The sequence below is a fragment of the Triticum dicoccoides genome, chromosome 4B (genome assembly GCF_002162155.2).
Source record: "Triticum dicoccoides isolate Atlit2015 ecotype Zavitan chromosome 4B, WEW_v2.0, whole genome shotgun sequence".
Classification (NCBI taxonomy): domain Eukaryota; kingdom Viridiplantae; phylum Streptophyta; class Magnoliopsida; order Poales; family Poaceae; genus Triticum; species Triticum dicoccoides.
The window spans coordinates 101585885-101600008 of NC_041387.1; the positions used below are offsets into that span (position 1 = coordinate 101585885).

Genomic DNA, 14124 nt, shown 5'->3' on the forward strand with positions numbered 1-14124 from the left:
CACCCCTACGGTAGGACTCTGTTCTTCTTACTCCGTGTCGTTTGCTAGTCGGCCAACTTGCCAGTGGTGGCTCACCTGTCATCATGCTGGCTGTTGCACCTCGCAGGGAACACCACGGCTGATGGGGACACAGGCAACACGCAAGGTATGGCCCACTAGTGATTGGGACTCTAGGGCAGTGGGGCATTAGAGCTGCAGGGCAGTAGAGGCGGCGCACTGTATTGACATCCAAGACAACACTGACGCAAGGCCGGATAAGGCCTGGTGCACTGGTGCAGGTGGAGAGCAGGATGTTGCGGGATGCCGAGAGAGGACGGGGCAGAGAGGGCTTGCCGGCAAGAAAAGATGGACACGTCTTTTCTTGGGCCCATGAAGCAATTGCTGCCACCGTCGGTTCCTGTGTGTGTAGACCCATTCTCCTAAGACTGGCATTTCCTAGTGGCTAATCTGAAAAGAATCCTACTTTCCGATATCTACCTCTATAACTACCAAATAATTTTTCTAGACTCGACAACGACCAATAAGGGATCCTATGGTCGGTCCTGCTCTGATACCAGCTTGTAAGGCCCCATATGCGGTACTATTTCAAATATATACCCTAGTGGTCCATTTCTAGAATAGAAGCGCATACAGAGCCGTCATATGCATATGACTTCATATCATACACGCAATGTCATATGCCACGGACTTTACAAATCAAATATCACAATAATTCCACTACCAAATAGGCAACATAAATATATATGAACTGGCACTAAGCTCCAAGTCGTCCTTAACCGCGGTCACGGGTTTTCGAAAGATTTAAGCCTGTAGGGTGCGCACCAACGTACCCATTATAGGCTCCATACGCACGTTGTTCACAACCGGAATCTACACCTTAGAGGCACCCATGTTATGAGCTAGCACCGGAAGTTCCGAGCGACACGACAACGCTTGCTCAACGACACAAACTGATCTGACCCACAACAGGCTGAACAAGTCAGTTTCGAATGAACGATAATTACTCCGTTACTACATCCTAGTCCAGGAGACAACCGATGGGTCAACACCAGAATTGAGAGCTGACGTATCTCTGACCCGGCTCCTACTGTATCACAATAGCGATGAGGTGGCTACTATTGAGTCCCAAGTAGCCACTCGCAACTCCGTAGATGCGGACCAGCAGGGTATTCCACCCCACTGGCCTAAGTTATTTTGAAAGATCCATGAGGCCATGGTCCTTGACAAAAAAAAAACAAGTTTGTAAATGGAAAACCGACTCCTAGACAATGTGTAGCTATGAGTAAAATGCGTCGAGGGGGCCCCATAAAACACCCACATATGGTTAGCGCGCTCATTCATGGAACATAATAACCAGAACTCAGTTCTTAGGGCGACTTGAATGGAACAAAACACTAAGGCATAATCCTTCGTCTTGTGCACTACCATATCATCATATCATATAAATAACAAAACATTAAGGCATAACCCAAAAAATGTCATATAAATAACAAGACACTAAGGCATAACCCAAAAATGTCCACCACGCCCGGATCTGCTCGCGCCTAAAAAATGGCAACTGCACCGCCGCCGGCTCCCTACCTCCACCCGCCTTTCCTACACCCGCCGCGTCGCTCGCGAACAGCAGCAGTCCTTCATGGGCCGCCAGCCGCCCAACACCTCCAGCTCAACCGCCACCGACCTGGACCACGCAGCCCGCTAGGTGAACCGTCCATCCTCCAGTCCGTCCTCTGCCTTGCTGGGCTTGGCCCATTAGCGTCCGTCCTCTGCCTTGCTGGGCTTGACCCATTAGCGTTAGAAAGAAATCATGGCCGCAAGCGCAGTATAGTTAGGCGACGCCCTATGCAGTTTTGTGCCAGATCCCTGTTTTGGCCCATGGACGTATAGCTATTTTCTGAACCTTCTACAATTTCAGGAAAATGTCTTGTCTTGCATGCCTTATAACTTTTAAATGGTATTTCAGATTAAGGCGAGTTATATATGAAACTTGCTTAGAATTTTATCTAGTTTCCAAATATGTGACTTTCACCTAAGTTAAAAATGTGTAACTTGTTGTATTGATTTGAATTGCATAATGACTATGTTCAACAACAACAACAAAGCCTTTAGTCCCAAACAAGTTGGGGTAGGCTAGAGGTGAAACCCATAAGATCTCGCGACCAACTCATGGCTCTGGCACATGGATAGCAAGCTTCCACGCACCCCTGTCCATAGCTAGTTCTCTGGTGATACTCCAATCCTTCAGGTCTCTCTTAACGGACTCCTCCCGTGTCAAATTTGGTCTACCCCGGCCTCTCTTGACATTCTCCGCACGCTTTAGCCGCCCGCTATGCACTGGAGCTTCTGGAGGCCTGCGCTGAATATGCCCAAACCATCTCAAACGATGTTGGACAAGTTTCTCTTCAATTGGTGCTACCCCAACTCTATCTCGTATATCATCATTCCGGACTCTATCCTTCCTCGTGTGGCCACACATCCATCTCAACATACGCATCTCCGCCACACCTAATTGTTGAACATGTCGCCTTTTAGTCGGCCAACACTCATCACCATACAACATTGCGGGTCAAACAGCCGTCCTGTAGAACTTGCCTTCTAGCTTTTGTGGCACTCTCTTGTCACAGAGAATGCCAGAAGCTTGGCGCCACTTCATCCATCTAGCTTTGATTCGGTGGTTCACATCTTCATCAATACCCCCATCCTCCTGTAGCATTGACCCCATATATCGAAAGGTGTCCTTCTAAGGTACCACCTACCCCCATCCTCCTCCTCACACCTAGTAGTACTGAAACCGCGCATATCATGTGCTCGGTTTTAGTTCTACTAAGCCTAAACCCTTTCGATTCCAAGGTTTGTCTCCATAACTCTAACTTCCTACTTACCCCTTTCCGACTATCGTCAACTAGCACCACATCATCCGCAAAGAGCATACACCATGGGATATCTCCTTGTATACCCCTCGTGACCTCATCCATCACCAAGGCAAAAAGATAAGGGCTCAAAGCTGACCCCTGATGTAGTCCTATCTTAATCGGGAAGTCATTAGTGTCGAAATCACTTGTTCGAACACTTGTCACAACATTATCGTACATGTCCCTGATGAGGGTAATGTACTTTGCTGGGACTTTGTGTTTCTCCAAGGCCCACAACATGACATTCCTCTGTATCTTATCATAGGCCTTCTCCAAGTCAATGAACACCCTTTTGCTCCCTGTATCTCTCCATAAGTTGTCGTACCAAGAAAATGGCTTCCATGGTCGACCTCCCAGGCATGAAACCAAACTGATTTTTGGTCACGCTTGTCATTCTTCTTAAGCGGTGCTCAATGACTCTCTCCCATAGCTTCATTGTATGGGTCATCAGCTTAATTCCACGGTAATTAGTACAACTCTGAACATCCCCCTTGTTCTTGAAGATTGGTACTAATATACTCCGTCTCCATTCTTCTGGCATCTTGTTTGCCTGAAAAATGAGGTTGAAAAGCCTGGTTAGCCATACTATCGCTATGTTCCCGAGGCCTTTCCACACCTCAATTGGGATACAATCAGGGCCCATCGCCTTGCCTCCTTTCATCCTTTTTAGAGCCTCCTTGACCTCAGACTCCTGGATTCGCCGCACAAAACACATGTTGGTCTCATCAAAGGAGTCGTCCAGTTCAATGGTAGAACTCTCATTCTCCCCATTGAACAGCTTGTCGAAGTACTCCCGCCATCTATGCTTAATCTCCTCGTGCTTCACCAAGAGTTGGTCTGCCCCGTCCTTGATGCATTTGACTTGACCAATATCCCTCGTCTTCCTCTCTCGGATCTTGGCCATCTTATAGATGTCCCTTTCGCCTTCCTTCGTGCCTAACTGTTGGTAGAGGTCCTCATACGCCCGACCCCTTGCTTCACTGACAGCTCGCTTTGCGGCCTTCTTCGCCATCTTGTACTTCTCTATGTTGTCTGCACTCCTGTCCAGGTATAGGCGTCTGAAGCAATCTTTCTTCTCTTTAATCGCCTTCTAGACATCATCATTCCACCACCAGGTATCCTTATCTTCGCTTCTCCTTCCCCTGGACACTCCAAACTCCTCCGAGGCCACCTTACGAATGCAAGTCGCCATCTTCATCCACACATTGTCCGCATCCCCTCCTTCCTCCCAAGGGCCCTCCTTAATGACCCTCTCCTTGAACGCCTGAGCTACCTCCCCCTTGAGCTTCCACCACTTCGTTCTAGCGACTTTGGCACGCTTATCCCGCTGGACACGAATCCGAAAGCGGAAGTCAGCAACCACAAGATTATGCTGAGGTACAACACTCTCTCCAGGTATCACCTTACAGTCTAGGCACGCACGCCTATCTTCTCTTCTTGAGAGGATGAAATCAATCTAGCTAGAGTGTTGGCCACTACTATAAGTCACCAAATGTGATTCTCTCTTTCTAAAGAGGGTGTTAGCTACAATCATGTCGTATGCTAGAGCAAAGCTTAAGACATCTCCTTCTTGATTCCTGATGCCATAGCCAAAGCCCCCATGCGCCCCTTCAAAACCTGTGTTAGATGTACCTACATGGCCATTGAGGTCTCCTCCGATGAAGAGCTTCTCGCGAATCGGTACACTCATAACCATGTCTTCTAGGCCTTCCCAGAACTCCCTCTTGGTGTTCTCATTGTGGCCTACTTGCGGGGCATACGCGCTACATGGAGAACTAAGTCCCCAACTACCAACTTGACCAGGATAATCTGGTCCCCACGTCTCTTGACGTCTACCACTCCATCCTTGAGGCTCGTGTTGATCAAGATGCCTACGCCATTTTTGTTTGCAGCCGTCCCCGTGTACCGCAGCTTGAAGCCGGTATCCTCCACCTCCTTCGCCTTCTGTTCCCTCCATTTGGTTTCTTGGACGCAAAGGATGTCACCGCAGCATCAACTAGCTCCCAAAGCTTCCCTGTCAGGGACCCTACGTTCCAGCTACCTAAGCGAATCTTCCTAGGCTCGGCTAGTTTCCTTACCCTTCGCACTCGTCGAGTCAAATGCGAAGACCCTTGCCCATTTTCCACTGCATCCGGGCATAATGACTATGTTAAATAGTTTAATTCATAACTAAATAACTATAACTCGGAATACAAAATTTATATATGTTTTGCACCAGAAAATGTTTAGTTTCCAGCCAGGCTATTACTTCTACTGTTAACAACTCCTAAAATATTGTTTAGGCCTGAACCTTAATTACCTCTTAATTAACACGGGGCATTTTGGGGGGATGCTATTTATATGTTTTCTACCTCATTTGAAACAACTAGAGAGGATAGATTATTTCCGTTTCACCCCTTGCCATGTTAAACAACATTTAATTTTGATGTGTACATAAACAAGATTGCAACCTTTTCTTTAAATATGGAGTTCCGTTGATATGCGAAACAGTTGCATATTGAGCTTCACTTAACTCGTACTCCCTCTGTAAACATTATATAAGATGATCTAAAATGTCTTATATATGTAGTTAATTGCTTGTCTCACCTTTGTCATGTCATGCGTGCTTATGTTTGCGTGCCTACCATGGAGTGTTTGTTTACCATATCGTTGCTTCTTTTCGGTTTGGTTCTTATCTTCAGAGTTCGGTAGTGAAGCAAAGTACAAGGATACGATCGACTGCACTTCAGGGAATCCGCCTTCTCACCAGGCTGAGGGGCAAACAGGCAGGGAAACTGCTTTGCTCAGCCTGTCATGGGTCAGAGCAGTTGGTGTCGTCGAGCAAGCGTTGTTGCCTCGCTTGGAACTTCCGGTGTCTCATAAAATGGATGCCTCTAAGGGGTAGATTCCGGTTGTGAACAGCCTGCAGGGTTAAATCTTTCCGAAAAGCCGTGTCCGCAATTAAGTATTGTTAGAGTTATATTGATGATGGCCTTTGGCCTTTTGTATTCTAGCCTCTTGGCATTCTCTTGTACATGTATATATGACGGCTTTGGCCTCCTAGTAATATCAAGTTGCTATTCCTAACATGGTATTAGAGCTCTAGGGTTTTTTTCTCGCACGTGCAACTCGTGCTTCTCCGATCCAATATCTCTCCTTTGGCCGTCGCAGCTCCTATCTCCGGCCGATTGCTGCTGCTACTCTGCTATACGCACGCCTCCTGATTTGTTGCGTGTTTGTCCGCGCCGGCACACCAACGATCCAACTCGCAGTTGACCACCGCCGCAGCAGATCGATTCCATCTCCTACGGCTACAAGTTGCCGTCAGCATCCGCCGGTTGCCGGTTCCGACCGTCCATGTCCGTCGGCCGCTGGTTCCCGCTGTCACTCGCTCCCGCCGTCGCCCGCGTCCGCCGGTTCCCGTTGTTGTCCGCGTCTGCTGGCCGCCGGCAACTGTTTTCGCAAGCCGCCACAGGACTCCTCCGCCCGGACCTCGGGCACTCCCGATCGCGTCGCCACGGGACTCCTCTGTCCGTGCCGGCCGTCTGTTGCGAGCCGCCGCAGGACTCCATTTCAGATCAAGCCAGCCGTCCTGAATTGAGCCGGCCCCGCCGGATCCCGTTCCGCTGGACAAGCTACCCCGCCGGTTCCGCCCGTCGGTTTGTCTCCTGCGGGTCAAAGCTGTTCCTCACGGTTGTGTCCGTGTGGATAGCTAGCTTCTGTGTCCGTGTGGATTGCAAAATTGCTAGCTGTTGCGCCCGCGTGGATTGGGTTGCTGGTAGGCTGATTGGTCTGCTTCGATCGACTGCCTGAGGACTGACTTGTTAGTTCCGCAAAAAAAAAGACGAGAGAAAAAAAAGAGTAAAAAAAGGAAAAAGGTGCAATGCTTTCATCGGGTACGCATCTCCCTCGCAGCCCGATATTTTTCGACGGTGTTCCGTACATGGATCCCGTGTCGCACATGTGCCATTCCTCGGTGCTTGGTGCTTGTCCGCTTGGAGGTGATGGTTGTAGCTCTACTTTGACACCTTTTGTGACTTCCGCCGGTGCTCCTGGTCGTTCTACGTCGACTCGCCACACAGCGTCCACATGTCATGCCAGCCGCTCTTCGGCGTCGACTCGTCACACGCCCCCCACAGGCGATGGCGACGACTCAGGAGCTTAATGTTGGTTCATAGCACAACTTTAACTAACTTAACTAAAATTTGTGAACGTGTGCGTGCCTTGATTGTCTCCTCTTTGAGATTATTTTCCGAAGGACAGGACAAGGTAGTATTATGAATGCTTAGGTAGGTGGATAGAAGACTAGCTTACAACCCCTCTGACGTATGCTTTCTAATCTCAAATCTGATAGACGTAAGTATAGTATATTGCTTAGCCGCTTGCTGCAGCTTCACCACTTAACCCCTATACGGTTAGTTTTAGTACCTTTGGTAATGAGACTCGCTGAGTACCCAAAGTACTCACCCTTGCCACAACAACAAGAACAAGTACATGGTTACTACTTCAACTGGTATGTTGAGACAGGATGTCACTACGTGAAGTCGACAATGACAAGTAGATTAGCGGGTCCCAGCTGGGCGCCTCGAACCAATGGGATGGGACCGTTTACTTTATGTTTCCGCCTCTTAGAGGCATCATTTTGGTTTTGTCTGTACTCAGACCATTTGAGACTTCCACTGTGATGATGAATGTTGGACCATGTGGTCTCTGCATGTAATAAATTTGGATTTTGACACTTGTATGCCCTATTCATATATATCTATGTTGCCTCTTTCGTGGTGGAATTGTTGTGGTATTCGGTTTGTAAAGGCTGTGGCATATAACAGTGCGTGTATGATATGAAGTTATATGCTTGTGGCGGCTCTATATGCGCTTCTATTCTAGAAATGGACCGTTAGGGTCTATATTTGAAATAGTACAGCATATGGGGCCTTACACTAATCTGAACCCATTTCCTCCTCTCCCGTTCGTTCACTTTGGTGTCGCACCTGCAGCTCACCGCACCCCCATCATTAGCCTTTTTGTGGTTCAAGAAGGTTAATTTCTTCTTGCTTTGTTTTTGATGTGCTCTTGCCCTTGGTTGATTTTGTTCCAACATTTCCACCTTTAGTGGCACTTGCATTTAGACTCAATGCTTAGCTAATCTAAATAGTAAACTAGGGAGTATTTTGTGGAAGTATCATGGGCAACCCTTTGCTTAGTTTCCTAATGGAAGACGTCAATTTGAAAGTAGTATAGGATGGTTCGGTCAGAAAGTCAGTAGCCACGTGGAGAACTATGTTGTTCTATTGGAATCAATATATATATATATATATAAGTTTGGCTGCAACAAATTGAGGTGAGGAGGTTAATGACATGTGGCATGTCAAAGAAAGGAACTGGAGCTAGAGTTGCCCAAGTTTCATCCTCAAGCTGTCAATAGAAGCTATGAGATACTCTGCATCAAACATCCTTTCCTCGCAGATATGGGAAGATGTTGGGTTCTCTTGGATCATGCCACCTGGCCAGTACCAAGAATGTTTGGAATTACATAGTACTGATGCTTAGATTGACCAATTTCACACGGGATGTCTAAATTGCATTTTTTACTGTGAGATGGAGGTGATGCTATTTCCCTTTTTGTGGGATTCAGTTATTAGCAAGATTGTCAAAGCCTTTATCAACATAGCTTTGTCCTAAAGGAAGGGGGCATTTTTATGGAGTTTAGTGTCTAAATGGAGAGAGGTGGCACATCGCTTGTGGTGTAAACTTCATCGTCAGGTGTTTTTTTAGATAAAATGGTATAATTACTGAGAGAAAATATCACAGTTGTAGTCATACATGACTCATAGTGCAGTTTCCATGTTTTTTTTTCTTTTTTCCTAGAAGAGAATATGCACACTGCTGTTAGTACGTCAGTATGCACCTCTGTATGGAACACACATAAATTTTCTTCTTTTTTTTGGGTACCTGCTGCTTGCTGAGGCATAACCAAAGAGCCAAAAAATTGGCATTCATCCAGAGGAAACTAAGTATATGAGCTTGGAGCGTGCTATAGCAGCATTTAAAAAATTCCAGCATAGAATAATCGGTGGGCTGTGCTTCTCATCCTTATAAAATTTTACAAGAAATAAAAACCGAATATAAACTGGATCATGTGTGTGGAGCATGCTAGAGTGTCGTTAATTTGTTATAGCCTAATAAAGATTTTTATAGGATAAATTTTGATTGCCTCAACATTGTCGATGTTTTATATCTACTGACCCAGCAAAGTGTGCGCTCCCCTCTAGTACAGTACTAAATTAGAACAACTACTACTGATACTGACCTTAAGTCCCAGCAATGTGCATAACCAGAAGATGAGCCCGCGAATATCAAGTGTGAATTTGCATTGAAAGACAAACATCTTATCACTGAAATGAGAAATAATGTAACAAGTTAGTTTGATAGTGATTAAATTCACAACACAATCATATTTGTATGAATTTCTATTCACTATTTTTTCCTCAAAAGATCCAACAAGAACTAAAACTGACAGAAAGTTTTAAATGCAGTTCGATTTATTGAGCTGAGATTAAGATTAATCTTATTCTTTATATAATCAAAATTAAAGGAGCTTTTAGCATTAAATTGTTGAATCAATCTGCTACTTAACATTCAACATCAGATTATTTTTGCTAGGAGGAATGCAAAAAATGTTCAACTAAATAATAGGTCAACGGAGAAAAATGAACATTTATTTTGAGCCACACATTAGTTTTTGGTGTAATAGTTAGTTCTACGGTGCTCCCCTCTGGTCCAACCTATGGAATGCTAGCGATGTTGTCTAGCAGGTCGGAGCAAAATGCTGTTTGAGCTTTTCAGTTACACAACTTAACATCTCTAGTCATAAAGCTACACATCAAGTAACATATATGCATGTTGTGATGGGAAAAAATACAGGTGTTGTACTACTAGTAGTGGTCAAGGATTAGAAAATTTCAGATGTTATCTAGAGTTCTACACATTGCAAAAGAGGACTTAACCTGCACTGTGAGCTAAGGACTAGGTAGAATAAACACCATTAAATGCTTGGCTTTTTTAGTCATGACTCGAAATCAACACTATGCCCATCACTTGTCCGGAAATGAAAATTCATCGTGCTAATCATCCATAATTAGTTGAAAACATACCTGTTGGTGCAAAAGCTGACTTTAGAAGACCTAACCTCTGTCCCGAGGTTTGATCTGCAATAGCTACATTTCCAAATGTAGAACCACCAACGATCAGCTGGTCATCTGTTATTGCCAAGCATGTCACCGGGGAAGGGTGAAGCCTGTATACCATAGGCATCAGTACAAGCAGCATATCAAACTGGATGTACCTCTAATGATGATTACACACTTAAGTATGGTCATAATTTGACTTTCGTGATATGTTGATGATATCAGAAGAAGATCCAAAAAATTTCAAAAGTCAAATCTTGCAAACTTTGATCAAGTTTATAGAGAAAATTATATATATCTAGAATACCAAATGGAAATCATTGAATACACCATGAGTAATATTTTCATATTGTATATATTGTTAATTTTCTCTATAAACTTGGTCAAAGTTTGCTAACTTTGACTTTTCCCCGATAAATAAACTATACTACCTAGTACAGTAAGCAAACAAGGGGATATGATGTTACAGAATTCATCTGAAGTAAGGTGAAGCTCGTGCACACAAAATAACAATGAAAGAAAGAATTCAACAATTGCAGAAAGCACTTCATTCACATGATATACTACTTGATTCCCTTGCGCTTACCGGTGAATGCTCGAGCAACTCCTGCTGTACATGTCATATACAAAGGCTCTACCATCCTCACAACCAATTACAACCTCTGGGTCGGCATAACTGCAGAAGCAAATGAAATGAGAATATAAATCAATCCTACTTAAAATAACAGCAAGAATGTCTGGGCTAATCAAATCTTTGTCAAATAATGGTGGGCATACACAAGCTTATACAACACTCCTTCACTGTTAATAAATGCTTTCCAACAACAACAAAGCCTTTAGTCCCGAACAAGTTGGGGTAGGCTAGAGGTGAAACCCATAAGATCGCGCGACCAACTAATAAATGCTTTCCAGCATTATAAAAATAATTTGAACAAGAAACTGCAGGAGAAGCCCCGACAGTAGATTTTATTGAGAAGAAAAATATGTTGCAAGGCTATATGCAAAAGAATTGTACAAAGGGGTTAGCAGCCCATCGACCAATTCTTTTGGGCGGCTTAAAAATAAGCTGCCTCTCCCCAGCTTAAAAAATAAGCCGCCTCTAAATTTTTTTGAGACTTCTAAATTAGTTATCCCATTAGTAGTTTAGAAGTCCCGATGAGGATAAGAGGCGGCTTATGGGAAAAATTGGGGAGAGGCGGCTTATTTTTTAAGCCACCCAAAAGAACTGGCCCTAGGAGAGGAGCCTTAAGCTCGTCTTTCATTCTGAAAGAGAGTAAAAGGCTCCACGTGGCATGTATCAGATGCAACCAGGCTTCAATTTGGGCACCAAATCAATATGAAATCTTCTGAAAAAAAATGGTGATATAGTTTATGAAGTTTTGTGGCACCATTCAAATTTCAGATCAGAAACTTAAATTGTGTTAGAATAAGAAAAAGAATCATAAGTTTGCAGTGACCGAATAGAAATATTTGTCTTCTTATTTTATCTTTAGCCAGAATATCCTCATCCTTGTTATTCTCAACATATACTGATCTGAAGTTGAGATTAGAAACAAAGGTAGAGTCAATTCAAGAAATACAACCACAAAAAAGGCCATCTTTATGCGCATTTGTTTCCCAACTCCCAAGTGACACCAGAGTGCACAATTACACTGTAAGGGTAGATCGCACCAGATATATTGTCTTTATTCTTCAAACGCCAATTCAATAACTTTTTTGTACCAGGCAACATCAATCTTGTCAACTCATATCAAGACTGTTAAACCTGGCACCTCACCTCATGCATAACCCATGATTGAATGTGTCTCCACGAGATTGAAATATACTTCTTGGTCCACTGCGTTTCCATATGCAAACCTGGGAGCTAGTTAAACCTACAATCTGCACAGAGGATTAAAATCCTTTTAGGATAGGTAACAGGAAGTTTGTACTCTGTTGAAATAAAGATGCCATGTGACCAAAAAGATCATGCGAAGTTGTAAGTTGTAACTATTAACAGTTCGGTTCAATCGATCTCCATGAATAAAATATAGATGAGATAAACCAGAAGCATCAATTCAGCCCATGTCAGAGTTATGTTGACAGTGTATAACGGAAAATTGAGCGCATCTATGTTTTGTGCAACCCTAATGGGAAGAATGGTGATTTGAGAGACAACCACCCACTGAATTTTCTAACAAGGACACAATCATGAATCATCTCTGCGTTTAGCCTTGCCCACCATTTTCATGTATGGATGGGATGGGCTTGACCATATGGCCTGCCATTGTGCTAACAAAGAGATGTTCCAATAAGAATCAACTGGGAAAGTATCCCATAATTCTTGGCTGAAACTCACATATACATGATAGAGTGACTTCCAGCATTGGATATGGCCATATGGATTACAGTACAAGTGGTCTATTTTGCACCCTTTGACATTAAGATACAACAAGCCATGTTGCTAACATCATCGCAACCAGATGCTCATATCTACATAAGTAAGATGTTTAAAATGTACAGTTGATGTTTTGACCTATGAATAGGTGAGGTATCCCATCTAGGCTGCAATCTTCTATCAATATGCGTGTATGTTTTGTTTGTTTGTTTGTTTGTTTTTTTGGTTAAAGGGCAGGTGCTCTTCCTTTGCATTTAAGACCAGGGACTTACAAAAGAGTAAGTAAGAGCAAAACAAAAGGGTCCAGCTGCCTCATGGCGCTGGCTATGCAAGGCTGAAAAACCATGTCAGCAAGTGTGTGAAAGAATAGTCAAAACTTCCTGTGTTATTTTAATAAGCACGAATGTTGGATATGTCTATTCTCAAAACCAGAAGAGTGCAGCTGCTGATACGTAAATAATAGAACTGTGTGCCAACGTTGATTACCTTATTTTCATCAAAATCAAAGTCAACCAACATTTTGGAATTTGGAACATTGTACTCATTCATGTATTTGCAACTTTCAGCAGACCAGAGTCGAAGAACCTGGTAAAAACTATTGTCAAAACGATGAGGCATTCAAGATGATACTAACTAGAAAGGTGACACAATATTCAAAGGAAACTACGAAATCTTCAGCCATGCAGTATGCCAATTATCTACAACTTTTGATTCAGGCAAGCATGATCTCCACGATCATGTTTATATGACAATCTGCATCTCATTGCATCAATTGTAGGATTACTTACCGCACCTCACAAGTACATTTTGTAACTAGATATTTTACATGAATGAAGTTATTAAGAACACCACCACATGATGCAACATTCACCTTATCTCCCATTCCAGTTAAGACTGAACCGCTTTTCATACGGCACAAGGTGGCCCTGCAACAAGAAATAAGAGAGAGAAAACATGGATACGGAAGCATTGTGGTAAGTATGAAAAAGAAGACTGGTCATGATAAAACAATATGAAAATATGATGAGTTGACAAATCTAACTACTTTCGTTGATGCGTTGCAACACTCGGAGGCATACGTTCAGAAGACCTAACGTGAGACAACAGGTGCTTACCTCACATCATGACCAATCCACTGATGAACTTCAGCAGACCCTCTAGCGAGAGTTGATGCGTGCTCATTCATGGCAAGTGCCTCAAAATAACTTCTCATTGAAATAGTAGAACTCGAGCCTCTTGCCTGCGGATTCCTCTTGTAATATAGACCCCTCATCAGATGGCCTGTGCTGATGATCGTATTCCTATCAACGAAGAAAATCAGATGTGCACACTTTAATCAACACTACAATTTGCTTCGCAATTAGGAACTTCCATAAGAAAATTTTGCATCCGTCTTGTGGGGTGAAAAAGTATAACAAACAGAAATACCAAACTGAAATACAAGGACTAGCACAAGAGTTGCTGTTACAGAAATTGGTAGCTCATGGTTTAGGTTCTCAGATCTTTGCCATCTCGCGGAACGAAGTGTGCATCTATGATTTATCAATTCTCCTAACAAAATCAATTCGATAATAATAATAATAATAATCCACTAACAGATCGAGAAGTAAGTTCTGTTACAATATAAGAAGAGCATAGCACAAAACGAACGTACTGCTGAGAGCAATCA

The 14124-nt window shown here is 43.6% G+C and overlaps 1 protein-coding gene across 2 annotated transcripts in view; it reads right to left on the bottom strand.

Annotated features, from left to right (window-relative positions):
• LOC119295278 (F-box/WD-40 repeat-containing protein At3g52030-like) overlaps positions 1–14124 on the bottom strand; it is a 16449-nt gene that overhangs the window by 1824 nt on the left and 501 nt on the right. For both annotated transcript variants that reach the window (XM_037573678.1, XM_037573676.1), the window contains exons 2-8: positions 13571–13756; positions 13327–13381; positions 12942–13040; positions 11856–11959; positions 10665–10754; positions 10046–10188; positions 9202–9286 (exon numbers count right to left, since the gene is read on the bottom strand). In XM_037573678.1, coding sequence (XP_037429575.1) covers positions 9202–9286; positions 10046–10188; positions 10665–10754; positions 11856–11959; positions 12942–13040; positions 13327–13381; positions 13571–13756 — 762 coding nt within the window. The remainder of the gene's footprint in view (positions 1–9201; positions 9287–10045; positions 10189–10664; positions 10755–11855; positions 11960–12941; positions 13041–13326; positions 13382–13570; positions 13757–14124) is intronic.